Source organism: Amphiura filiformis, chromosome 5, assembly GCF_039555335.1.
Source record: "Amphiura filiformis chromosome 5, Afil_fr2py, whole genome shotgun sequence".
In the NCBI taxonomy this organism is placed as follows: domain Eukaryota; kingdom Metazoa; phylum Echinodermata; class Ophiuroidea; order Amphilepidida; family Amphiuridae; genus Amphiura; species Amphiura filiformis.
In genome coordinates this window covers 30,212,540-30,240,054 of record NC_092632.1, presented here as the reverse complement: position 1 = coordinate 30,240,054, position 27,515 = coordinate 30,212,540, and the positions used below count along the sequence as shown (strand labels likewise).

The window sequence follows — 27,515 nt, the reverse complement described above, 5'->3', positions numbered from 1 at the left end:
AAAAATAGTTTCATTATTTTTTTAAAAATTATTACTGAAACTAATTGTATTAAAAGAACTTAATGGGACTTAATTGAAGAAAGTAACGATTCTAATGGTACAAACAAGCTATACAGAAACCAGATGCAGAAGCATTGTTAATGAAAATGCAATAGAGGGCAGCGCTGGGTGACGGGCTGCGTTTAGCTGAAAAGGCAATCAGGGGCCGGTACAAACGACAGTTCATCAATTATATAAGAATAGTATAGCTGGTAAATGGTAAGTGTCAGATTATTTATTTATTTATATAAGATATAATAATGTTAACTAAGTTTTGATAGCAGTTCATGTGACTAGAATACAAACATTTCGGTCTGTTTCTCAAAGACGGTACATAATAAACGTGGTAAAGGACATACGGGAGGACATGCCATATGCATACATGCATGATGGGGTGTACATGAATAATGTTCTCTGTGGAATTTGTTTGTTTGCATCAACTCTTAGAAATTTATTCAGCAGATAAGGAGCTGGGTCCTGTATTAATGATTTATTTTTAGTGGTGTTTCTAAAATTGAGTATAATTTGCTATTTATTTCTTTCAGAAAATATGAGTAATGGCGTGCTCATTTGCATCAGGTACAGGCAGTCCTTGTGGTGATTTGGCGATGGTACAACAAAACCTTTTTTTCCCTTTCAGATCTTATACGTTGTCCCTCCTCATCTCTGTATCATAGTATCTTAAAAGAAACAAACTGCAAAGCACCTAGAGACAAATTTTGCGTTTGCCTTATAATAATATTATTTATGTTTGTCATCAATTTGCTTAGCGACTCTAGAAGGATCATCTTTGTTCCCAGTGACCTCTCCATGTTCAAACCTTTTTATGAGAAATTCTTTCTGCTTGTTAGAAAACCTGGTATGTTTTCTGGCTGATTTCAAGGCCCATCAAGACATAATTCTGTTGTTGGTTCAGCTAGAATACAATGCTGCCCACCTGTGTTTCCTGAAACTTGTGGAAGTGTGCTTTCCTCTCTTGAAAGCATATTTGCATATCTCATTTTGGCTCTATCTAGTAGCCTTTCTCTCTGTTTGTCCCGCTGTTTGTACCGGTCATGTTTTCCTGACAGAATATGAGCTTCTAACGCTGATGATTTGATGTATGTCTTTGTACATGTTTCCTCGGAGCAACTGAATATACCACTTGAGCTCACACTACTAGTAGAGTCGTAGACTTCTTCATGAAGATCAACTTCACGACTTTCTTGGTTAGCAAGTTCTGCAGATGCGCATACATTCTGATGCTGATTGGCGTCAAGAGTAATTTGGTTGATGGTACTTGACGATGGTCCTGTTGTTGGCCTAAACACAGTGCTTGTTGTCGTACTGCGTACCGTAATGTTTGGAATAACTGGTGCCTGAAAATCACCATCATTTACGATTTTGCCAGACCCAATGTTATAAGCTCGCCATACTCTAATTCCGGCATCTGTAAACTGGAAGTTATTAATGTAACTTATACCACTCCATTGAATGTGTGGTTGAATTACTATCATCGGTGATTCAGTGAGAACTGGCTGAACACCATAAATGCCGCCGTTTGACATCATGGCTTTCTCCATTTGTTTAGCATCCATAATATCGTTGCCTTCATTCAGATAAATGTTCATATGTCGTTTTATTTGGGCTGCCTTTCGATCGCATGGACCTTTCCCCCCTTGAGGATCAGAAAAGTCTATTCGTTTTACTTCAATGCCTGTTCTTGTGGAGAGATATTTTGCAGCTAATATCGTGTGTGCCGAGTGGTAACAGCCTGCGTTATCTTGACGGAAGAAAGCAGACTGTATACTAGGATCATTGGATTTCAACACTCTCAGCACATGTTCCATTATTCCAATTACGGTACTGCTGTCTTGCTTGGTTGAGTCAAAGATGTGGACTATTGCAATACTCTGGTAGTCGTTCCCACACTTTTTAATGGCTACACTAATGTGCCATGGGAGTCCCCTTTTGGCAAACCAATCTGTCTGGCTTTCTCTAAATCTCCTTGGAAGATACGTCATAGCCCAGTCGAGAGTAACCATTATACTGCGTTGTCACCCATTAAAGACAAAATGTGCTGTTTGCAAGTATCCTGATTGACTGTCCTCAACTGGTATCCTTTCCATAATTGGATGTCGTATACAGCTCGCTCAATGCGGTAGAGGATTTCTTCCCTGTCTTCCGAAGATGGAAATGCTAACTCACTGGAAGAACGCACTTGTTTCATGTTGTTCAAAGTGTTCGAGAGGGTGTTTAGTGCAAGTGCGTATCTGACGCCACAACAAATAGGTAGCTTTTTCTCCAGACTTTCAGCCAAGAAAAGAGCAAATGGAGATTTAGAGGAGATAACTGATGATCTGGAAGCTCCAGCAGACACAGCGGTGTTTCAAGATAGCCTAAGACAAGTGGTGCAGGAAGTTTCTCATCCTATAATTGTTGGTGAAATAAATGTATGCCGCTCTGTAAAAATGACAAACTTCAAAGTTTGAGCATAAATACCCTCAAAGACATCTGTTCCTCACTTTGACACATTGACACTAGTGATGTTAGCATTCGACGAAAGGCACCGTCATATTTGGACAAAATTAGGATTGCTGTTAGTGATTGTTCATGTTCTCACTAGGTTAGATTTAGTTGGCACTAGCGTCAAATTTGTTGACAATGCCTTGAGCATACCATAAAATACTGACTTTTTTTCATTACATTATTTCAAATTGCTTGTTCACTCATCGGAATGCCAGTTGTTGATTTGCAAACTATAGAAACAACTCGTAATTTACCAATTGACATCATTTATAATCCTTTAAATTACGGCATGCACATTTACACTATAATGTAGATTGTATTGTAGCTTTATTATAACATTAGGCCTACTCAAAAGTAGTGACGAAGTTGCCTAGCTCTGGTACTGTAGTTACATGGTTAAATCTATCACAAACTGTATGATCCTGGTCAAAATATATCCCCCTTGCTTTCCTCAAGGTAATCTACCTTACTTTTCATCATGCATATGGCAATTCTATTTCTTGACATTTTTGCCTATAATTCTATACACTAGATGGATGATTGTCTAATAGATATCAAACGTGGCGGGAAAGATTGTTGATTTTGACAAAGTTATTCTGGACGCCAAATTTGATTTTGTTGGAAAAGTACCATTTATCATTAATTATCAATTGGATGATAATAATAGACAGATACCCACATAATTAGTGACAACACAATTATCAACAACGTAACTTACCCTACTTTTCGGTTTGAGAATATTAATTGTTAATGGGGGTGGGAGTTGTTTGACCAATAATGTGGCTATTAAAATTTGCATATATACTTAAGTGGACATCTATGGATAAGATATGGGTCAATAAACATTTCTCGGTATGTTATTTGTAAATCTCTGACCAATAAATGATTACGTTTACTGTAAGAGTGCTATGTAATTAGCTAATTTTAATCGAAAATAGTGAATTTTCGTATAAGTAAAATTTCGCTATGGGGTACAGATCCCAATTTTTTTATTGGATGATATATCAACCCCATTCATGGTTATTCTCATTCAATCCCAGACTTAAATCAGCAAACCCTACCTTGAGAGTTATTGACTTTTAAAGTTATAGTACTTTTACTAAAGAAAAAAAGTGCAAAAAAGCGGGATTTTGCATTGCGTATTGCGCAATATTATGGATGATTGAAAAAAATGGCAATACTATTTTTGTAACATGTAATGTATAGGTATTTATCAGAAGAAATTTCAATTATCCTGTACTTACAGCAATTTTGTTAGAGCCGGCCGAAAATGAGCCTCTTTCACTACTGCGAAATTAAAAAACTGACTTTTTCTGTAGCCAACTTCAAAGGCCCGTTGTCATGGCGACAAGGAACATTTGAATTTTTTATCAAGCTACATAATCATTAGACCCAATAACCTTTCCTGTCATAAGATTTGGACCAAATCCATTGACCTTCATTTTTTGGCTTTGGCCGCACCTTGCTGAATCGGTACAGACATCCAGTCTTAATACATATAGGGACAACCCAGTTGTAGTAACTACAAATTTCGAACGTTTGAGGACTTTTAAACTCTAAACACTAACAATGTTTAATATTTAAACATGGCGTTTAAGAAATCGTTTATATCGTCAGTGTTTATAACACTTTGATGTGTGTAAGTGACTTTAGAGTGCGATTATTTGAAAAGGGAATGAAAGTGTTAGGTTTTATTTTGGATTTGTAAGGGGGACTGGAAGTTGAAGTCTGGGCTTTTATTTCGCGGCGAGGGTGGCGAAGTTTTTTTTTAACCGCCGAAGTTCAGGGACATGTAGGCCTAGGTAAAATGGGTTATAATAGGGCCAACCAAATAAAACAAAGTTTACACATTTACAATTCTCTTACCTTTCTTCGGACCAAAAGAAGAATCATGCCTGATTTAAGTCCTTAATTGTGAGAATCAACGATTATATCCTCGGAATAGTTCCATCATTACAATTACTCAAAATTCAACGGAGCTAAAAAAATAGTGTTCACAACTGGATGGTTGCTCAGGTATAGCGGCAGGTCTAGCTTTCTTGAGGTACACTACTGTTATGACCATTTTGCCAATTTTCCTTATTATGCAAAATAGAGAACTAAACGCAGCTACTTCAATAGTTAACACATTAGAAGTGGGCATAAAGACCTATTGATGGTCTAATCACTTGAATGATTTTGCAAATCTACGTTTATTTAATTTGTGTAACAAACATTTTAAATCTTTATAATTCAAGAGGGTGGTTACGGATGATTTGAACTAAACACCTGGATCGTGATGGGTAATTCTATAGAAATTTTACCTAAAGCTAAGTCAATGTAGGCTATTTTTCAATCGCACCTGCACAATCATTGTTATTATTACTGTATCAATCTGCAATTGATCAATTTGTAAATGAGCAACCTATTTCTATAACACTCCATTCGTGGAAAATAATGGAGCGCTAAAACAATAGCGCGACGTCATAGATGTGTATTAAGTCGGTTAATGGCCGCGGATTAGAACGTGAGTGAATAAGGGTCGGTTCATAGTGAATATTCGAAGGCGAATATTCGGCTTCGAATACTTTTTGTGACGTCAAAATATATACGGCAACGAATAAAATATGATGACACGCCGAGTTGAAACGGATTAAATATCGCGCAACTGATAGCGAGATACTATTGATTTATATGAAAGGCTCGAGGTCACCTAAATATCGTTCGACGAATGATGCTTTCAAAAATCCCAAATGAAAATTAAGCTATAATTCGCCACTCTTTCTGATTAATAAGACTAAAGACCAGCCCAAAATACCTCAAATAGTTTCTGTATTTTACCGGAACTCATTAGGGTTACACAAATGGCGCATTGATTTAGTGGTGTCCCCCCTTATTGGTGCGGTACAAGCGTACCCATTTTTATATGATATAAAGGGGGCGCAGCACTAATTCAGCGTCCCAAAGGATAACGTGTGAATTCGGCCTACTTCAAACGTCATTTCTGGCGTCCCTGCAATACTTGGCAAAATAAATTTGGTATCAAATTAAAGCTCTGTTTCTCTAGATTCAAAAACTTTTGTCGGCATATATCGATGACCATTGACTTTTTTCGCTATTTTGCGGTGCAAAAAAAAAGAGCTAAAAATGTACTAAACTCACCACTCACATTTCAAAATCGGGTTTTCTCTTAATCCGCCACAGAGAATTGCTTTTGAGATCAATTGTCCAGTTTTTTCTGCATGTTATCATTAAAGACACTTGTCGAATTCATATGAGCCGATATTGAGTGATTTAAAGTGAACATGTCGGTAGATATGGTCGCTACAATCTCATATTCGCTATGGACTATATTAGCCGAATTTTGTTGTTACATAAAATGCGGAGTGATTTAGTGTTGCGCCCTCTAAAAGTAAGGGACTATTAAGACGTCCAGGAAAAGGAAAATGCCTGGCAGGCAATAGCATTCCAATGCTGTAGTGATGGTAAGTAATGTTTTATGCAAATAATATGATATTTAGGCTTACAAACATAACCTAAATTTACAAGTGAATGTTTCCATATTAACGTAGCTCTATTTAAATCGACTGATGCAGAAAAAAAGTCTAACTCCAAATTCAGATTTATGCCTCCACCCCGGTTTTACATAAACAATGTTTGGCCCCAGTTCTAGGTCCCCATATGCATCTGCCCCTGGCAGAGGGTGTGTGAGGGTCTGGGTGGTAAATCATTGGTTATTGATATAAAAATGCGTTTGCCATGGAGGTTCACCCATATTTGTCATCTTTTCCGCACTAGCGGAATTCTTGACGTTTTTGGCACCTATAAACGATGTTATTTTGGGCGGAATAAAGATGTAATGCGTTGTTATCAGTCAAATTCATAATTATAATTAATAATTAAGAGGGCAAAATAAGTAACATGTAGGAATGGATATAGCGCTTTTGCAATGAATATCTTCATAAACTATGCAGAACAACCAAAACCTCGAGCGTTGGCACCCTATCATTGCGTGTTCTTTAAAAAAAAAATTCTTGTTTATTTCTATAATTTGTGAATCAGGAATTAAAACACAGGGGCGGACTGGCCACTGTGGCGTTGTGGCGATCGCCACATGGGCCGCTTGGTTCTGGGCCGCTCAGGGCCGGTTGCTCAAAAAGAAAAAAAAAAAAAGAAAAGAAAGGAAGAGGGGAGAAAAAAGAAAAAAAGAGAGGAAAGGAAAAGAGGAGAAAGAAAGGGAAAAGGCGAGAGACTTAAGACATAGGCCGGCCCTAGGACCTGAAACCCTAGGACCTGAGGCATAGGCCCGAGGGGCTATGCATACTGAGGCCTAAGCCTAGGTCCTTGGACTTAAGGCATAGGCCCTAACACTAAGCAATATGCCGGGCCGGCCCCTAGTTCACCATCGCGGCATCGCCTATAAAGTGGCCTACAGCAAAATATTGGGCCGGCTGGCGATGGAATATTGGTATTTCAATGTGGCTGCGGAATGAGGCTATAGGGCCGATTTGGGCATTTGAAGGAGACAGACCGTTAGGAGAAAGAAAGGAAAAGAGAAAAGAGAAGATACCAAAGAGGAGAGATCATTGAAGGGTCGGGGGATAAGGGATGAGTAGGCCTATAGGACCTACACAGTGTACTCACTGCTTGTCTACTGGTGATAGGGCCTATAGGTCTGTAGAAATAGGGCTGATAGCCTAGGCCTATACATTTAAGTCACTCGACTTTGGAAGTGAGGGATGTGTGGACACCAGTTGAGTTCAAAACTATTGGCTTTTGGTGAGAGCTTCGACGTCATAACAAGGGGGTAATTCAGTGAGGAGGCCTCAAAAAAGGGTGTCTTTCAGTGATACTGTGACAAAATTTGGGTAAAAACATAAAAGTTGACAAATTGTTGATAATTGTTTTCCAGAAAGTCATCAAAATATGACATATGACATGACAGTTCTGCAATGATATGTAACAAGTATACATGTATGTGCAGATGAGTTAAAACATAAAACATGCTCACTTAAAGCAATATTATAACATTTTCAAACAAAATAGATTAGCATTTCTTTGCCATAAAATGTTAGCGTTTACTGTCAGATATATCCCCTTTTATTGTTGAGCCGAACAACTACGGCAAAGCAAAGAAAATTGGAATTTACTACCAGCGCACATGTCGCCAATACGTACCACTCCTTCGGTCATGTTGTGGTACGACCCTTTGTTGTGTATATCACCGTCCCGCACGCCGTGACGTACTGTGTGTTATGAACATCGTGTATGCGTTCGACTAATAATTCCATCGTAATAATAAAGCGCTGAATCAGCCATTTATTCAAAATCACGGATTTTGACAAAACTACAACACTTAGAATCTTGATTTTTGCAGGGTATATTGGTTTAATAAAGTACAATTTAATCGTGTAAAAAAGGAATTTTAAAAATTCAGTGAGGGCGTCTTCCTCAGCAAATGTTATAATATGGCTTTAATTAAAGGAAAAATTGAATAACTGTTGGTTTTATCTTGATTATTGCAAGTGATTGACAATGAAATAAAGAATATCTCAAGTATGTACAAATGGAATTTGGCTTGAGAAATCATTGTCAAATACGGGCTTCCTGACCCCCTAAAATAGCTAAAACCTGTACTTTTCCGGGGGCTTCGTCACCTGGACCCCCACCAGGGGCCCTAACGCGGGCCCCTGGACCCCTAGCTTTTGTCGCTCCGCTCGCTTCGTTCGCTACGCTCTATTTTTTTTTTTCACAGGGCCGGTCTTAATCAATTCGCCACGGCCGCCTAAAACAACCAGTCCGCCCCTGTTAAAACACATTTAGGCCCTAGCAATGTAGGCCTACACAAGTTCGGAACGAGACTTTTTATCTTTTGACGCGGATTTCTGTCGAATGCCAAAATTGATTGCTCAATGAATCATGAAATGAGACCAATACTACTTTGATGATACCGATCTCAAGTGGATATCAGCCAATGAAAAAAGTATTCATCGGAAATATATTTGTGGGAGTTGAATTTTGTTGAACTCGACAGATATATATTTGGTGGGTCACCGTGGGTGGTCTCATATATAACACTTGTGAGGGCTGTCATATTTGTCGCTTCAATCATATCTTATGATATTTATATATTTATTTTTTTATTTATTTATTTATTTATTTATTTATTTATTTATTTATTTCTTATTTATTTATTTATCTATTGACTCATTCATTTCTTGATTTGCTTTGCAGTTGAAACCTGCAAGAAGGTATGGGTCAACCTCCGCGCGCTGGTTACAGGCAGGTCGTAAATGCCCCGAAAAGCAAATCTTTTTGACTCCTATTCAGGTCAGGGGCGTAACCAGACCTGACCTTCCGGGGGGAGGCAAGATTTCTGATCAAAAGTTTTAGTATTTATGTTCGAGAGAAAGCTCGCTTGCCGTGAAGCGTCAAACGGGTGGAGTCGGTGGGATCCAGGGGCAAAGTCCAGGCGGGGGTCAAGGGGGCTGAGCGCCATGAAGCTCCTGGTTTTTGGCATCAGTGTTTCAGAGTACAAATTTCACAATGAAAGTAGTAGGCCTATAGATCTTCTTCCCCTGAGTCCCTTCCCCTTTTCTTCCCTCTTTTTTCTTTTCTTCTTTCCCCTTTCTCTTCCCTCTTTCTTTCCCTTTTTTCTCTTCTCCCTTCCCCTTTTTTCTCTTCTTTCCCATTTCTCTTCCCTCTTTTTTCTCCCCCTTCCCAATTTTTTACTCTTCTTCCAGTTTTTTTGTGTCCTGGGGCAGCTTGCACCCCCGGCCCCCACTGGTTACGCCACTGCTCCTATTTAGACCCATTTATACAGACATTAAATCATGACAATAGTTCAATGGAGTTTACCTATTATGATTTATTAACTTCGTTAAAGAAATTCTCTAAATTTTGCTTACCTTGGTCAACGGGCAATACTTGTTAACAGTCGGGCAACGCTGTGAATTGTAGAAATATATCTTTCTCCGGTTCATAGTCTTATATTCGAAGCCGCATATATTTTGACGCCCAAAACGTATTCGAAGCCGAATATTCGCCTTCGAATATTCACTTTGAACCAGCCTTAAGAATGGCCTGGGCGCTTCGCGCCGCGGCCATTCTTATTCACTCACGTTCTAATCCTTGGCCATTATCCTATACATAATCATTGAAAAAGAAAAAAAGGCAAACAGACAAGGAAAAGTTTGTGTGTTTTCACAGTGACAGATCTCTGCATGTCCTGTAAAGTGAATAAAATGTATACAATGTTAATACACAGGGCAGGTGTAAAAGTATAATAATATACGATTCCAGCGTTTTTACGTCCATCATTTGATAATAATTTGTATGTTCATGTATATAGAGTACTTTGAGCAATGACAATGCAAAGAGGTCAATAATCTTCACATAATATGTAGAATGTAGAACGTAGACCAATTACACACTTGTTATCTTTACGTTCTGCAACCCAGGACCTTCTACAGAATATTCAATCCTCCACCAAGGACTGGGGGAGGGGGGGAGGGGGGGGGGTATTGGCCTGAATTGTCAAAAGGTGGCTGAAAAGAACAAAAATGGGCCATTTTGCCGAAAGGTGGGAGGACATGGGTTCGAATTTCAATCAGCCTATTCATGAAGCTCCCGTGGTTAAGGCGTAGGTCTCGTAAACCTGAGGTCCTGGGTTCGATTCCCAGGCGGGATCACTTTTTCTACTTGTCTCCTTTATTATTTGCGACGGCAAACCTGATGAAAAATAATGTTTATTTATATAATTCCCGTCGATCATGCCACTGTTTTTCCGTGTATCAAAAAGACACCTTGGGTATCTATCAAATTAGTTCATTTTCCTGTTAGATATTTCTCAGTTGACGCCGTTTACGGTATGGTTTTTGCAAGTGCTACCCCATTTAGGGTAGGATTTTGCACGTGTTTCGGGGTGCAATTTGGTTATGTGAAAATTCGCCATTAAGGGTGCATTTCAGAGGTGGTCGGACGCGGGTGGGTAACACTTTTATGTGAGAGTGACCCCCCCCCCGGATTGCACCACTGAGGTCCCGAGTTCAAGCCCCGGCCGTGCCCAAGGGCTGTATGTGCACTTGGTTTATCCCGATCCATGCTCGCTTTCGCCGTTTTTCTCCGGGATCTCCGGTTTCCTCCTGCTTTTAAAAATCGGTGATTTAATAGTTGTTTGGTTATCAAAACCTTCCTTCACCCAATGGAATTTGGGGAGCTGCACAGATAATTGGTGTGCGGATGGCTTAATTTGCACCAGGTTCGACTGCACAATGCCTATAGTTGATGCGATCTGATTGTGATGATTCACCATGACAGCGTAATAAATAACCGGCCAATATTTAAAGTATTCTCTGAAATTCTAGAAAATATAGATTTGTAACATGTCCTCAATTTTTAGCTAATTTAGGTGTTTGGAAATATTCGCACTTTTGTGTTTTAGGAAGGCTATGTAAACGACAGATAACACCAAAAAATATGAAGAAATTATTTCCAAACCGTGTTAAGTCAACAACCATTATGTTTCTCATTTTCAAGAATGCTGGTTAACAATAAGCAGACTATTGTCTCATTTCGTGAACAAAGGCGCACATAGTATTGTTACCTTTCGTTTGCTTTATAATCGGTTACCCAACTGAAACTATAATACCAGTTCATTGCAATACCGCACAGGTAAAACAGAAACACGTGTAGTGTGGATTTAACCAGAGAAGATCTGATTTAATCAGTTCAGCTGTTTTCAATGAGTGTTATCTTGGTTTAATAGCTTTTAATTGGGTTTAAGTCCTGCAAAGGACGTGGTGAATTCTACTGTAGACACGACTGCATCATGATTCAGATACCTTGATTGATTTTGGTTTTAAAAACACACCTGGCATGATAGCGTGTTTCAATCCCTAAATGAAGCCTTATATAAAAAGTAAAATACCGTGCAACTTATGTTTAAGTTGATTTTTGATCAGTTTGATTTTAATTTTATTTATTTAATTTCATGCGAACGTTGTTAAATAAACAATGAAAACTGTAAAATTCATATTGTTGCGTTTCTTTGTGGGGTGTGTTTGTATGTCTACCTATCTGTGAACTCATTTAAAAACGGGCCAAAAACCGTTCATTAATTCGGATCGGAGAGGAGTATAATTTAGCGGTTTTTGAGTCAAATATTTAGACAAATAAAACTGACACAAGAGGAATGGTATATCATTAGATTTATAAAGTTTACTTTGAGGACAGTTAAATTTCAAAAATATCATTTTTTAATCATTTGCCATAAAATGTGTATTAGGCCTATATCGCGAATTTCAAAAAATCAAAATTATTTGACATCAGAAGGACATTCCTCGTGTTCAAACTGCCATTCGATATGTCTCTTGTGCTCTCATATCCCACAAAATATACGTGAAAAAGTCACTATCCGAGCCCTTATGTTGAGAAATTACAGGTAAAATGTCTTTTTTGTCTTTAATACAATGCTAAAAGCAGGCTATGTTAGCACATCTGTGACACTAACAAAAGTGCCAAAATCTGAATTTTGATGATTTTTACATCCTCCTGGGCCTTCAACTCAAGAACTGCAAGACCTATTTAAACATGTTAAATGCGTCTGCTGGATTTCTTGATTGATATATAAGATCAATGTATTTTATAATATTAAGAAATACGCTGCATGGTTTTTTTATTTACATGGCTATATGGCTCATGCACTGGAAAACCAACGTCTTGCAGAAAGACTTATCATGTGATGTGAAGCCAGTTTTGAGACACAAAGTCACGTCTCTATTTTAAGACCCCGGGTTGAAGGGAACGTTTGGGCAGTATTTTTAGAGCACATCAGACATATCGAATTGCATTCTGAATACGCAGAATGTCTTTCTGATATCAAATAATTTTAATTTTTTGAAATTCGCAATGTAATACATTTTATGGCAAATCATTAAAATTTGAGATTTTTGATATTTAACAGTACTCTAAGTAAACTTTATAAATCTGATGATTTATATTTGAAGTGTATGTAGGTGGGATGAAAAGCCGACGATCAATTACAAATTTTGACCTTTCGTATTGAAGATATGGATTTTTTTCCCAAAACACCAAAAAAAAAGGGTCTTTTGGGGAAAAATCCATATCTTCAATATGAAAGGTCAAAATTTTCAATTGATCGTCGGCTTTTCCTTCCAGCTACATACACTTTAAGAATATATCATTAAATTTATAAAATTTACTTCGAGGACTGTTATATATCAAAAATGTGAAAAATATCAAATTTTATTAATTTGTCATAAAATTTAGTATCATATCGTAAATTTCATAAAATGAAATTTATTTGATATCAGAAGGACATTCTTCGTATTCAGAATGCAATTCGATATGTCTGATGTGCTCTCATGTCCCACAAAAATACTGTCGAAACGCTCAAAACGCTCATTCCAGATCCCTCAAGACACTTTAAAATTTCACGTCTCTCTACATTGATAGTACAAGTCATATTTTCATGCAAGACACTTCAGTTTGGTAAAAGATATTTTCTGTGAATTATTGGTCAAAATATTGAAAACTTACATTTTGTAACATTTCTGCTCTGCATGCTTTGCTCTGCTCTATAATTTACTTTAATTTACTCTCCTTTACTCTGCACTAACCGGAACTTAACTTATTTATTAAGCCTTTGGAATTTAAATTTGAGTATAAGTGGGCTTCTTGTGATTATCAGTCGTCGGCTATAGGTGCAAATGAATAAAATAATTATAAAAAGTAATAATTAATTATGTTGACATGTAGTATTTTTAACCTAACCCACTATAATGCCTTTACTAGCTTTTACTTCGGGCATGTCTGAGTAGACCTACCATTACGTACCAGGAGTATAGTCTGCATAATAATATTGTCTCGGTTTTGTCAGTTTTAGGGGATAGGCCTTTACAATTGATTAATTTTATAAGCAACAAGTTCACCCCTAAATACCACGGTTCCTTACGCAAAGTGAATATACGTGGTGCATCCTTTGTTATTTTGGCACTCCCTTACACCACCATATACCAATAGCATTGTTGTCAGATTCCGTCACAGTTGTATAAACCTGTTTTAACTATATGGACTGTACACGATGTATGGATGTAGCGATTAGTCTATTTTATCACAACTTCTAATCATTTTGCCAGTATGCCTATTTAATTACACAACGAGAATAATATTTTGTTAAGATCATGGCTCGACGGTGTATTATATTCAAGGCAATTACAGTGAGATTTCTTTTTGTTCTCCATATAAGCCTTTGTCTTTGGAGAGTTTACGAAGAATATAACCAACAGTTGGGTTGGTGGTTAATATTTGGATCCGCAGTGTTTTTGCTGTCAATAGAAGCTGCCGTCACTATTTGCTGTAACAAACAAGGAGAATGGACAAAGTGAGACAACAGTTTTATTATTATTATTATTATTATTATTATTATTATTATTATTATTATTATTATTATTATTATTATTATTATTATTATTATTATTATTATTATTATTATTATTAATTATTTCATATATCGGTGTTGGGTGAACTTTGGTGAAGTAGTGCAATTTTAGGCAATTAACAAGTTAATTAACTTATGTACATGATTGACGATTTAAATCAGTAGTTTTATAGATTGCTGTAACAAGAAGTCTTGTGATTTGATTGTATGCTATTATACTTTATCACATAACTATAAATACGCGAAAATTTTAAGTCACCAGCCCTTAATAATTCTATAACCCCCCCTATTTTGGGTGTTAAAAAAATTATACCCCCCCTATCTTGGTTCTCCAAATTCTATGACCCCCCTGTATTTTTGTGACCCCCCCCCTTCCGAAGAAAATGCCAGCCCCCTAATGTCATGTTCAAATCTATTGGTCTAAAGCAGTATGCGTTTGTTTAATATTTATTAATGAGAACGTTGTTGAAGGATTTAACCTTCACGGAATAATGCATGCTGGTCAATAAATGCAAAAACAAAAAATAATGATTAATGGGTTTCAGAAAGTCGTTAAGCAACTTCGGTGGCTTATTTTCAGAACCAACCGTCTGTTCGACAGAAAATAGCAATTTACACGGCACGGACGGGTAAAGAAAGTCGTCATAGCACAGGAACAGACTAGATATTATGCCTTTGAAAAAGAAATTGCACCTGACGTTGTCGTCGTATTGGTTTTCTTGTTGTTGGCCTTCAAAAAATGGCAACTACCAAACAACAGCCCCACAACCCATGTGAAAAACAAATGTCGTGATTTGGTAATGAATAAAGACGCCGTTGTCTACAGGACTACCAACCCGAATCTTTTACCTAAAAAATTAATTTTCCCCCTATGCGATCCTATGGGGTCATTGCTTGGCAGACAACAGATCGAGTTTAGCATTCCCAAATTAACAAAAATAAACTGGTTACCAGTCTATATTTCCTTGCCGTGATAACGTTCGCTGTAAACAGAATTTTATTCCAATAACACTTTCAAACGTCAAATTACGCGTCTGGCCCCATGGATCCCAGAAATGTAAATGTACTCATAACTTGGTAATTTTATGTCCTACGCGCAAATATGTTACATTTTTGTGATCCTTAGACCCAGACGAATAATATGACATGTTTTTAGTGAATTTGGAGTATTTTTAATTTTTTTTAAATTCCCCCTATATGAACATGTACGGGGTTGGGGTAATTTTTTTTTAGGGTCATGGGGTTCCAATAGCTTGGCAGACAAAATATTTGAATTCAGCATACCCGAATTAACCTAAATAATTTGGTTGCGAACCCGGGTTGCGAACTTGCCGCTAGATGCTTAAGGGGGTACTACACCCCTGGCCAATTTTGTGCCTATTTTTTCATTTTTCGCAAAAAGTATAGCACATTGGTGACAAGTAAGATGTGTATATTATAGGGGCAAGGTGCACAACAACTGCACTGAAAATTCAGCAACTCAAGGCCAGTAGTTATTGATTTATTGATCAAATATTGGTTTTCCCTCATTTTTTACTGTAACTCCACATATGTGTTGAAATAAAAATTTCCAGTGCAGTAGTTGTAGTCATTGCCCCTACAATATACATATATTACTTGAAACCAATGCGCTATATTTTTTGAGAAAAATGGGGTGTCCAAAATAGAACCAGTCTAATATGTCATGATTAGTTTAAAAGTCAAGACTACTGGCTTGGAATAATTATTGTTGTCAGGTTTTGTCACGGTTGAGAAAACACTAAGAAAACGTGTCTGTCGTAAAAATATAACCTTTGCTGGTGCTGTTTAGTCCAGTCACAAAGTACAAAGATTTGTAATTCCTATAGTGACAGACGAAGGAACATAAATCGCTGGGGCCGAGACTGTTAAGCAATTGTGTTAGCAAAGTACGTTTTCCTGTTGTCGGCTCAATGTTGAGAATGATTTTCAATTTATTGTGAAGCGCATCAAAGTCACTGTTTTCACCCGTATTTAGTATTATTGGTAGCAGTAGTAGTATTAGTGCTGTTATTATTATTATTATTATTATTATTATTATTATTATTATTATTATTATTATTATTATTATTATTATTATTATTATTATTATTATTATTATTATTATTATTATTATTATTATTATTATTATTATTATTATTATAGGTTTATTCCAAGTATCTTGATCTACCTCGTTGGAACCGTACCAACACTATGCTTGATAGAATGGGAGATGTTAAAACGGCGTCTTGAATATGAAAAGAATGTTGGAACATGTCCATCGTATGCAGCTAATGCAACAGCCATAAACGTAAGCTTCACACTGTGCTTGTTCATATAACTTTTACCGTGGTGCACCAATATTCGTAATTCGTTCACGCTGTTGCTATTTTCTCATTACGTACAAAGCGGGTTTTTTCCAACCTTCTCTAAAAATGGCAACAACGTTGGAGGATCCCTCACTAGACTAGTAGTAACTTACGGAGTTACGATGCTAAAGCGGTTTTATGTAAAACAGTGAACAGTACTCTGAACAGTATTACGATGCGCGCCGGTTTCGGCCCCGGATTCGACTTACCATTTGTATTAGCCCGAAACATCATGGCCCCACTTACCGGTAGTTCCTTGACTTCCTTCCTCACTATAGGCAAGAAGTCAGTGGAAATCGTAGCGAAGGTCTAAGTGTGAAGCTGTGTGAGCACCTCAGGCTAACCATTTTTATTAGCGAGCAACTTACAACGCTTCGACTTTGTGAAATTGCGCTGGCCATTTTGACTTAAAACAAGGCAACTTAAATAAGTTACACATTTATTTGCCGGGTAAAAAACATGATCTAGGACCCAAGATAAACGTTTCCTCTCTGTACATATCTTTACCATGGTAAGATCTAAAATGGTAAGATCTAAACAAAGAAAGGAATTGTTCATTACACAAACGATGCCATCATTTTCCGAAATCATATTTGAATGTGAAGTTCAAAATAATTGGTATTGGGTCTAAATAATGGTCGAAAGGTGGTTGGAATTTGGTCGCCGGATATCTGGTTGAAATAGACGCACAACGTTTAAACAACGTTAATTCGACGTCTTCTTCTTCTTCCTTATAAGTGCCTCCCTCATATGTATGAGTATTTGACGTTGACGCACAAACTTTCAAATCCGACGGTCATTTCAAGCGTTAAAATTGCGACGTTGATTCAATGTTGATATACAACCCTGTGCCCACCTGAGATTCCTATAAACTTCATTTAAAACTGTTGCCTTTTTGAATATTTTGTTTTTACAGATCGGTGATGGCGTAGAAAAAGTGAGTTACGAATGGTCGCTAGCATTGCAACAAAGCCTTGTGATTCTTCTGGTAGCGGGTAGATGGTTTCTTCCAAAGGGAAAAACGTCCTCTCGTGATAATCTTTTCTGTCTCTTGTTGGCACATATCGGTATGTCTGCTGATATCTTGGAGTTCTTGTCGGAAGGTCTTCAAACTGACACAATCAGATGTGACAAGACCGTTATTATTCCAATCATATGTCTTTGGGCATTAAGTCTCTTACAATTTGCATTTGAGCTTAACTTTACCGGACAAGAACGAGCCAAGAGTTTGTCGCGTATACACGAGACACTTTCACAACGATTCAACAATTCTGAAGGCCGTGGTATTATTCTCGTTATCCTCCTGCAGGACTTTCCGTTTCTATGCATGCGTCTGTATTTGATAGCAAATTACAGAATGTTAGAACAAGGACTAATATTTTCACATTCAAAAATATTTTAGTGTTGTTGCTGCAACTGTATCGTTTATGGGTTCTTCTTTGTTATACATGGGATTCCGTGGAGGGAAAGTTTACGTCAAGATTTGTAATATCGGTTCGGAGCAGCAATTCAATACCCGGTTACGAAAATAGACCACGCTCAAGGCACATTGATTATGACAATAGGGGATTTGAAATTCCAACTGAAGATTACAGCAATGCTGGTGTCACAAGTAAATTGTACGAGAATCCAACACGCAGAGTCCCAGATGGCGAGTCACATTCCTCTAATGACCTCGTTCTCGATAATGGTCCTCAGTCACAACAACAACAACAACAACACCCAGCAGAGCAGTTGTGGCTGATTCCACGAGATCATCCTCAACAAAGGCCTCCTACGCCGCAACAACAACCTAAGATGATTCCTAGAGCAAATTCTCACCTAACCGATCAGAACACGAAAGTACTTAACTTTAATCCTCTCTCAGCAGCTGCTAAAGGAAATTTTCTCAGTAGTACAAGGCAACAGCCACCACCACTACCTCGTGAACCGCCACCCCCAAGCGTATACCATGGTTCAGACCATGACAGTGCTCGAAGTAATTGGCAACTCTATAGACAAGGACAAAGTGTTCAGGATGATGGAAATTCTTCTACTCAGCGAAATCAATCAGGTCTTCCCGGAACAAATTCGTGGGCAGCAACACATTTTGGAGGCAAAGACGCTCCTTTATATTGAAAAACTGAGTATAACCTATAAAAGATGTGTGACTTGTATTGCAACCAATTAAAACAGCAATTTAGTGCTTGAAAAAAAAAACATGCTAAGTTTTACGTTTATATACGTTATTATAATGTGCTTTAACCGCCAGAACCTCATCTTTCAGCTTTATTTTCTTGAACATCTCGCCAGAGTACTTGCCATGACGATTTTGACCACTTTTTTGAATGTAGTATAACTGTTGTTGTACCCCACCCATTTAAGTGAAATTAAAGTTTGTATCAAGCTTGATTATTCTTAAGGGATGGGGTATGAGCGTTTGGACAGTATTTTTTGTGGGACATGAGAGCACATCAGACATATCGAATTGCATTCTGAATTGGATTTTTCCCCAGAACACCAACAAATAAATAGGTCTTTTGGGGGAAAATGTATACCTTCAATATGAAAGGTCAAGATTCAATTGATCGTCGGCTTTTCCTCCCAGCTACATACACTTTAAGTACATATTATTAGATTGATAAAGTTTACTTCGAGGACTGTCAAAATATTTTTTAAATATCAAATTTTAATAACATTTTTCATAACATTTGTATCATATCGCGAATTTTAAAAAAAATCTAAATTTTTGATATCAGAAGGACATTCTTCGTATTCAGAATGCAATTCGATATGTCTGATGTGCTCTCATCATGCTCATATCCCACAAAAAATACTGTAGAAACGCTCATACCAGAGCCCTTAACGACCGCTTATAGTTTTCACCATTTCTCTAAAATTATTCGCCATCCGATCAATAAGTTATTTTGGGACACAATGTATTATTATAGACGTTATGATTTTAGTGCCACTCTCCTTTCGTCAATTTAAGAAACTGGTAATTATTTCTAGATATACAGGGTGTCCCAGAATGATTTATACCGGGAAAGTTGTATTTTTCTAGGTATGAAGGGCATTACTATTGGTAGCATTGTTTTAATTTCCAGGATTTACATATATTTAGCTTTCTTAGAAATTTTAGATTTTACAAATTGGACGTTTCTAATAGAAGTTAGAGGATATTGCGTAAAATTGGTGAATTCAGAGTTTTGACAATTTTGAAAACCTGTAAAATTACTAACCGTTCAGCACAAAGTTATTTGGAAAATGTTATACAGGTATTATACAAATGTTATACAAATATAATATTTGTTGTGTCCTGTTCATACTTCTACTAAAAGGTCGATATCTATCGATTATTTATGATGTTACGAACAATCCTTGATGGAATAAAGGATTTGTTACGCTTGAGTGATCATATACTATTCTTTCTTTGGCGGCGGTTTTGAAGACAAGTATTGCGGTGTTATCATTTTAAATGCTGGCAGAGATAGATTTGTCACAAAAGTACAGAGAAGGTTTGTCCTTTACAGCATGTATTTATGTCCACAGTATATTAGCAAACCCAAAGCTACGTAACGGAGCAGATTAATATTTACTGCCGAGGATCCTTGAGGAAGTTATATCCTCCGTAAAAATGACATTTTTGGGTAAAAATTGTGGTCAAAATCACATTAAAAAAAGTATGTTTTTCAACCTAAATATCTGAAGTCATATATTGAAATGTTTCAGTTAATCCCATATCAAGAATTATACAGCGTTGTAAGCTCTACATCTGTGCCAAATTTGGTGTATTTCTATAAAAAGAACGTAGGATTTCTCCAATATATTCCCGGAATATATTGCACAGTACGGCTGGGACGATGGTGATAAAAGATGCATGTGTTATGATGCCTTTGCGCTGTAAATTACACACATGCAGTTTTCGTCCTTTTTCAGTAATATCAATGTCACGCCAAAACGAATAAAGCTATTTATATGAAAGTCACAGAATATGTAGGAGACACGTGTGTCATTGTATTGCACTTATTAAAATTAGATACACTGTTGACTATATATTTTAAATATTTTTTTCAAATACGGTATAAATCATTCTGGGACACCCTGTATTTACTGCAATATAATATTATAACACAATATGTTTGCTTGGTTTTACAGGAATTGTGGTGAATATATGAATTATATAAATAAACGTAGGGGTATTAATGTACATAATTATAAATTATTTATATTAGTTGGCAAATCTCCAAAATTATTTTGGACCTAATTTGAAAAGTCAACTTTATTTACAAGTCACGATTTGCTAAAGCGATGGAGCAATAAAGGTTTGTACATGAAGGCTGGCGCGTACCGGGGCACCAGCCAGAAGAAGGCAAATTTCAAAATTTCTAACGTTTTTGATCCGCTACGGTACTAAAAATGACTTTTTCTCACGAAGCGTGCAAAAATCAATTCCAGTTTAAATGCTTAAGGGGGTACTACACCCCTCGATAAATTTGTGTCTATTTTTGCATTTTTTCTCAAAAACTAATAACACAGTGGTAACAAAGTTACGTATATTATAGGGGCAAGGATACCAATTACTACACTGGAATTTCAGTGACCCAAGACAAGCGGTTCGTTATTTATGATATGAAAAGAGGTACCGCTAGAATGTACCTCATTTTCTATCATATAAACTGAACCGCTTGTCTTTAGTCACTGAAATTTCAGTGTAGTAATTGGATTCCTTGCCCCAATAATATATATAACTTTTGTTACCAGTGTGTTATCATTTTTTGAGAAAAATGCAAAAATAGTCACGAATTTACCACAAGGGTGTAGTACCCCTTAATGGGTAAAAATCCGGGGGGGCACTTCAACTTTGGAGGTGACGCGTATGTAGGGCTGTGAAGACCCCCTTTTTCAGCATTGCTGTCCCCCAAAGACCCCGTATTTTTTTACGAACTCATGCTCTGTCCTGGTTCTGTCACCCGAAGACCCCCTATTTTTCCATCTGATCTGTCACCCAAAGACCCTTACAAGTTCAATTTGAACAGCAACTTTCATTTATCACTAATTTTGTTACTTATTTTGAAAAACAATGAAATTTGAAGCCATTTAGAACTAAAAATTCGATTTTCGAGGTTTCTGTGGCGCTTTTTCGGTTCTCACCCAAAGATTCCATTTCAAAAAAAGGTCATGTTCTCACCCAATGACCCCATATTTTTTACATTTTGCTCTCACCGAATGCCCCTTAGTGCGAAAGTGCCAGGCCAGCCCTACACCTATATCCATTTCAAATTGAAGTGCCCCCCCCCCCCCCGGGGTAAAAATGAGGACATAGAACCAGGACAAAGGAAGATACACATTACAACTTTGGTCAATTTTGTCCCAGTATTTCAAACCGGCGAAAACTTGCCATCTCCCCGGTTCTATACGCCTCTACACGTATGTCCCATTGCATTGTAAATAGCAAGATCAATTTTGTACGATCTTTGTGATACTCATTCAATGATATCAATAATAACACATATTTTGATTAATTAATATACACTTATCTTGATAGCTGTGGTTTCATATTTAATTGCAAATTTTGCAATTTTGTAAATTATTGAGTGTAAATTATCCACAAGAATGCTTTATTTTTGTACTTGTAAATATTGTTTGACACAGTTTTTATATGGGTATATAGATTTATATGACAGGGGTCCCAGCCATTCAGGGAAATTAAAATCCATTTCCAGGCAGGGAAAACTAAGGGAACTTGAGAACCACAGCTAATATCATAAATTTTATCGGAGAGAACACAGAAAATGTGAGTGATCCAAAAGGGCAATTATTGTTGTCATTTTTGGCACACACATCTCTTGAATATAACATATGACCCAAACTGTATTATAATAGGCATGTCACAGTGGCTGCACAATACTTCTGCAACACTGTGCATGCAAGCATAACAGTAAATTGAAAAGCGCGCGCATGAAAGTTGTTCAATTTTGGCAAACATCCATGCCGAAAAATTAATTTCCTCATATGTGCTATTTATCACAATTGTTTGAATTTTTGATATATGGTGTGTGAAACCTTTCTGTGACTACCGTCGGGTTTTTTTTAAATAAATATTGCTTCGTTTAAGAGCTACTACCTGTTTTTATGGATTTTTGAAGATCCCTCATAAATCAATAAATATAGGCCTTTTGAAAAATCAAGATCTACCACCATTTAGCTGAAATACTAATCTTTCTAAGCATGTAAATTATTTCCGTCGACAACGAATGGCACACTTGAGGAAAACGATTTGAAACAAAACATTTTTAAGTGAGTTTAAAGGGAGTAATATTCCAAACCACAATAGCTCTAAGCCATTGTGTGTGTCCAAGGCCACACCATTTTTGTATACGCGCTATAATAGAGGGGCTGTTCCTTTTACCGTTTCTCTTCCCATGTTAATCCAGATAACAAAATGTTAATTTAAAGTCTCATTGCAAATAAAATTTTATTTTTACTTTTCGGATTTGGCTTTGAGCAATGGTGACACATACCATATTTACAGAAAAAATGAAAATATTATTCCAGACACCGTCAAAATGTCAAAGTTTGTATTTTTTGTATTATATTAAAGTAATTAACTGCAGATTCTTTACTCAACATCATAACAGGTTCATACTTGACAAATTCATGATGAATGAAAAGACTTTCATTAAATAAAAAAAAAAAAAAATACTCATGCCTAATTTACATAATACTATAATGAATACATAATTAGCTGTAATAAGCTAATTTGCATAATTGATTACTTTTTGTGTATTTTTTGTTATCAATTGAAAGAGCTTTGTATACATATGTTTGTGAAAAAACCGCACTCTGATATCATGTACGGTTTTCTTTTGGCATCAATTTTGCATATTAATTAGCTGAACTTAGTCATTTTTTCAACTTTTATTTGTCTGCAGATTGGCCGGAATTGCTAAAATAGTAAATTTGATTAATTTATTATAATTATTCAATGATAGATTTTTTATTTTTGTTTTCTTTGACGAAGTTAAGAAAGATAGGCAATTAACCTGTGATACTTCAATTAACGTTGCTTTTTCAAGCAAGTGTCCATATAAACCTTCAAACTCTCGAACTGTGCCAATTTTGTCATTATAGCAATTTGTGGCAGATTTGCATTCCATTTATGAGCATCTTAAAATTGACACTATGTCACAATGCATTGACCGATTTCAATTCGGTTTTTTGATTTTTGATGTTTTAATAAAAGTCATTCATGTAGAAACATTAAATAACGTGTTTCTGCTGCCCTTATTTTTGAGGTGATATACCTAATTATAACCATTCAGCTACAAACTGAGTTCTCATTTCATACTAAAGGAAATGATTATCTCTTAATTCTCCGTACAAATAGTCATTTGAAACAGTTCGCACCCTGATGATGCAGCTATGTTACGAAAGTGGACAGATCAAATTTGTCATAGAATCGGGGAAATACCAAGGAAAGCTCAATAAATTTTGTTTTTGTGAAATGCTGTGAATAATGTGATTAAGAAATTCTTGAAATAAATTTAATAATGAAAATGTACATGAATGCATTATCTTATTATTATTTGTGGCCCTAACAGAGCCTTAGTTTTTTACACGCGGTGTCATTGGGTTGTGACCTGTGACGGGGGGTCTTAGCAGTTCTCAGGATATAGCACGGTGTCTTGAGTACAGCATGTAAAAAGGACCCTGTGGTTTATTCTCAACGGTGAACCACAAAGTGGAAAACGTACATTGCTATCGAGATTGTGCATCCAGTGGCGGCGGAAATATTTAGGGGGTGGGTTGTTTCGGTTTTACTGTGACATTTGCGCTCGAACGATTTGTTAATTTCAGACTATTTTAGCCCCAAATTAAGGTGCTTTACCTTTTCCTCTATTAAAATTTTTAGTGTGGCGTCCTCCATCATGTCCATGGACAATTTAAGACCCCGCCCCCGCTTCCGCCGCTTATGATGTGTGTTCCCTACAATAGCGTTTCTGAAGGAATTTGGAATTTGTACACATACATGGGTGCTTTTTTTTTCTCGGTGGAGTTTTTTTTCTGTGATTTTTTTTTCTCGGTGGAGTTTTTTCTTTCTCAAAGTGTTTTTTTTCCTCAATGGTTTTTTTAGGTTTTGTCCACTCTGGCGTGCTATATACATGCATGTTTGTACACCCACTAGCACGGCAAACACGCCCCTCCATATCCATGACATCCCACCCCACACACAAACAAACACCCTCAGTCCTGACGATTCTAGAAAATGTATGACAAATTACGCTTAAGGGGGTACTACACCCCTGTGTTAAATTTGTGACTATTTTTGCATTTTGTTTCAAAAAATAATAACACACTGGTAACAAAAGTTATGTAGATTATTGGGGCAAGGAATCCAATTACTACACTTAAATTTCAGTGACTCAAGACAAGCGGTTCAGTATATATGATCGGAAATGAGGTACATCCTAGCGGTACCTAATTTCTTATCATAAATAACTGAACCATTTGTCTTGGTCACTGAAATTCCAGTGTAGTAATTGGATACCTTGCCCCAATAATCTACATGACTTTTGTAAACATTGTGTTATTAGTTTTTGAGAAAAATGCAAAAATAGACACAAATTTATCGAGGGTTCAGTACCCCTTAACATTCCCCATTATTAGTACCCAGCAAACACAAAACGTTTTTGACATCATTCGCAAAAGGTTAGAAAATGTTGTCAGAAAACGTTTAAATGTCGGGTTATATAAAGGGTATATTATTAAGGGTATAACACGTTTTCATAACATTGAAAAACATTTGTTGATAATCTACTGCCCAGCAAACACAAAATGTTTTACAGAAAACGTTTACTCCGGTTATATAAAGGGTATAAAAACGTTTTAATAACATTCCAAAAACATTTTTGAAAACAGAACATTCTAAACAGAATGTTATTTTTAGGTTGAAAAAATATTTTGCGAAAAATGTTTGCCCACAATATTTGCAATAACGTTTTAAATACGTTTTTATGACCTTTATATAACCCGACATTTAAATGTTATTAAAACGTTTTGAAGAAAACATTTTAAGAACATTTCTGTGTTTGCTGGGGACAAATATTTTAACATGATGTTATTTAAGTGTTGACAAAATATTGGCAAAAAATGTTTGCAAAAATAGTTTACAATAACATTTTTGAAAACATTTTAGAAATATTGTTGTAGTGTGTTTTCATACAAAACGTTTTAAAACGTTTTCATGACCTTTATATAACCCGACATTTTAATGTTATTAAAACGTTCTTACATAAACCAAAAGCCAAAATATAACTTATTTAAAACGTTTTAAAAACGTTTTTGTGTTTGCTGGGAAGTAATAAATCAAGAATCATGCACGACCTATTGTTTAGGAGCAAAGTATCGTACATTTGTAGGCTCGTCGTCGTATTATAGCCTACATAGGCCTAATGTTAGATAACATATTGCAGATGTCAAAATCCTTATTAAACAAAAATACCTTGAGCCCTCTTTTTAAGCTTCCGCGCTGAATGACCCCCCCTTATTTTTTGAAAAAAATCCGACACTGATTTACCCATATCGTACCCGGCAGGCACAGGTCCCTTTCATATAGGCATAATCGAGTGCCCTGGGAGTGGAAGCAACGAATTCACCAGTCCATATTTCACCTCAGCACTTTCTTTATATTTTCTCCGAAACTGCAAGCTGCTTTTTATGCACATTATTCTCAATGGTGAACCGGGAAATGGAAAACGTACATTGCTATCGACTATTACAAATTATGTATCCTGAATAGCGGTCCAAAAGATTTCGCCATTTAAGGTAGGCCAACACACACTGCATACCATCCGTGCCACACCCACGACACACAGACATAACGCTTTCAGAAAGGTGTGACAAACGGTATAATGTACTTCAGTGATTTTTTTCAAGAACCAAAAGAATATAAAGGAGTTATAGGTCTATTAAACATTTATCATCCGAAATATAGCGCCTCTCTTATACGAGGGGCAGTCAGTATGTAATAAGAGTTGACTCGTGACGTCATATGTGGATTGTTTTCATGGCATTTCTCAATGATTACATAAACACTGTACCGTTGTCTTTCAAACAACACAATCATGTAAAAATTACATCACACACATGATTACGCAACAGCATTAGCATAAAATCAATGATAAAGAGTCACCTGCTGAAATTGAGTCGTTTTTGTTAAAAGGGAAATAAGAGGCTGAAATGAGGTATTGTTGTATTTTTTATATTTTCTCGGGAATTAAAGTATGGAGAATGCTGCCTTTTGGAACAGTAATAGAATACAATACAACTCCCAATTCATTACACCATGTTTGTTGGGCTGTAAAGGTTTTAGTATTTAAAATGCGTAGTCAAATATGTCTTATTTTTGACAAAAAACAAAAATCGTGATATTGCCAAAAAAGCAAACGTGGAAATTTAAGTTTTTTTGCCAGTTCTGTTGACTAATCTCCAAACATTAAAACGGGAGTCTCCCTAGAAAATATTTGAATCCGTGATTAAAATATAACTGTGTTTCTATTATTGTCACATTTATACAAAAAGTAGTGGAACAGAGAGAGAGGCCATCGTTTGAATGAGAAATTTATTTTAAAAACTTTTCTGTTCATTTCAGGTTGAGATCATCCATAAAAATTCATATGGATATTTAAATTAAAATTTTCATAGCATTTTGTAATATTTTAATCCCTATTTACATGGAATTGTGCAATTTTCGTGCATTTCCAGCATGTTGTATCGGTCATCCTACACGCATGCGCAGATTGTTGTTTGATTTGCACCAGTTATCATCGCACTGAGTACCAGCTCTTACACGTGACCAGTCATTATATTTTAATCTGTTTCATTTTGGAGATAATTAATGTCATTTGTAATAACTGTTTTTTCATTTTTGCCATTTTTGCAGAATAATTTTGCTTCCATTCAAGCCCTAAAGTTGTTGAAGTTTCCAGACGTCCCATTTCCACCACAGTTTAACGGCAAGTCTCATATTTTACCAAATGCAAACTGAGGACCTAGTGTTTATTCCTGCCCAAAACTAGTCATATGCACCTTGTACTTTTGCTGTTCTTGGACATTTTAAACACGTGTCTTTGCTGTAATTAAAAAGGCCCGCGTTTTTGCGTGATTTTGCAGTGTCCCTA

General features: G+C 36.4%; 1 protein-coding gene across 1 annotated transcript; it reads left to right on the top strand.

The window, feature by feature from the left end:
- Positions 1-13,613: 13,613 nt before the first annotated feature.
- Positions 13,614-19,343, top strand: LOC140152946 (transmembrane protein 26-like). The gene is made up of 3 exons (XM_072175498.1): positions 13,614-13,930; positions 16,151-16,295; positions 17,270-19,343. Exons 1-3 carry the CDS (start codon positions 13,731-13,733, stop codon positions 17,753-17,755), a joined length of 831 nt encoding a protein of 276 aa, XP_072031599.1. The 5' UTR covers positions 13,614-13,730; the 3' UTR covers positions 17,756-19,343.
- The last annotated feature ends 8,172 nt before the right edge of the window (positions 19,344-27,515 follow it).

Coding starts and splice junctions, on each gene's coding strand:
- LOC140152946 (XM_072175498.1), top strand. CDS start 13,731: ATGGCTCGACGGTGTATTATATTCAAGGCAATTACAGTGAGATTTCTT. Junction 13,931..16,150: donor AAACAAGGAGAATGGACAAA/GTGAGACAACAG, acceptor TTATTATTATAG/GTTTATTCCAAGTATCTTGA. Junction 16,296..17,269: donor CTAATGCAACAGCCATAAAC/GTAAGCTTCACA, acceptor TTGTTTTTACAG/ATCGGTGATGGCGTAGAAAA.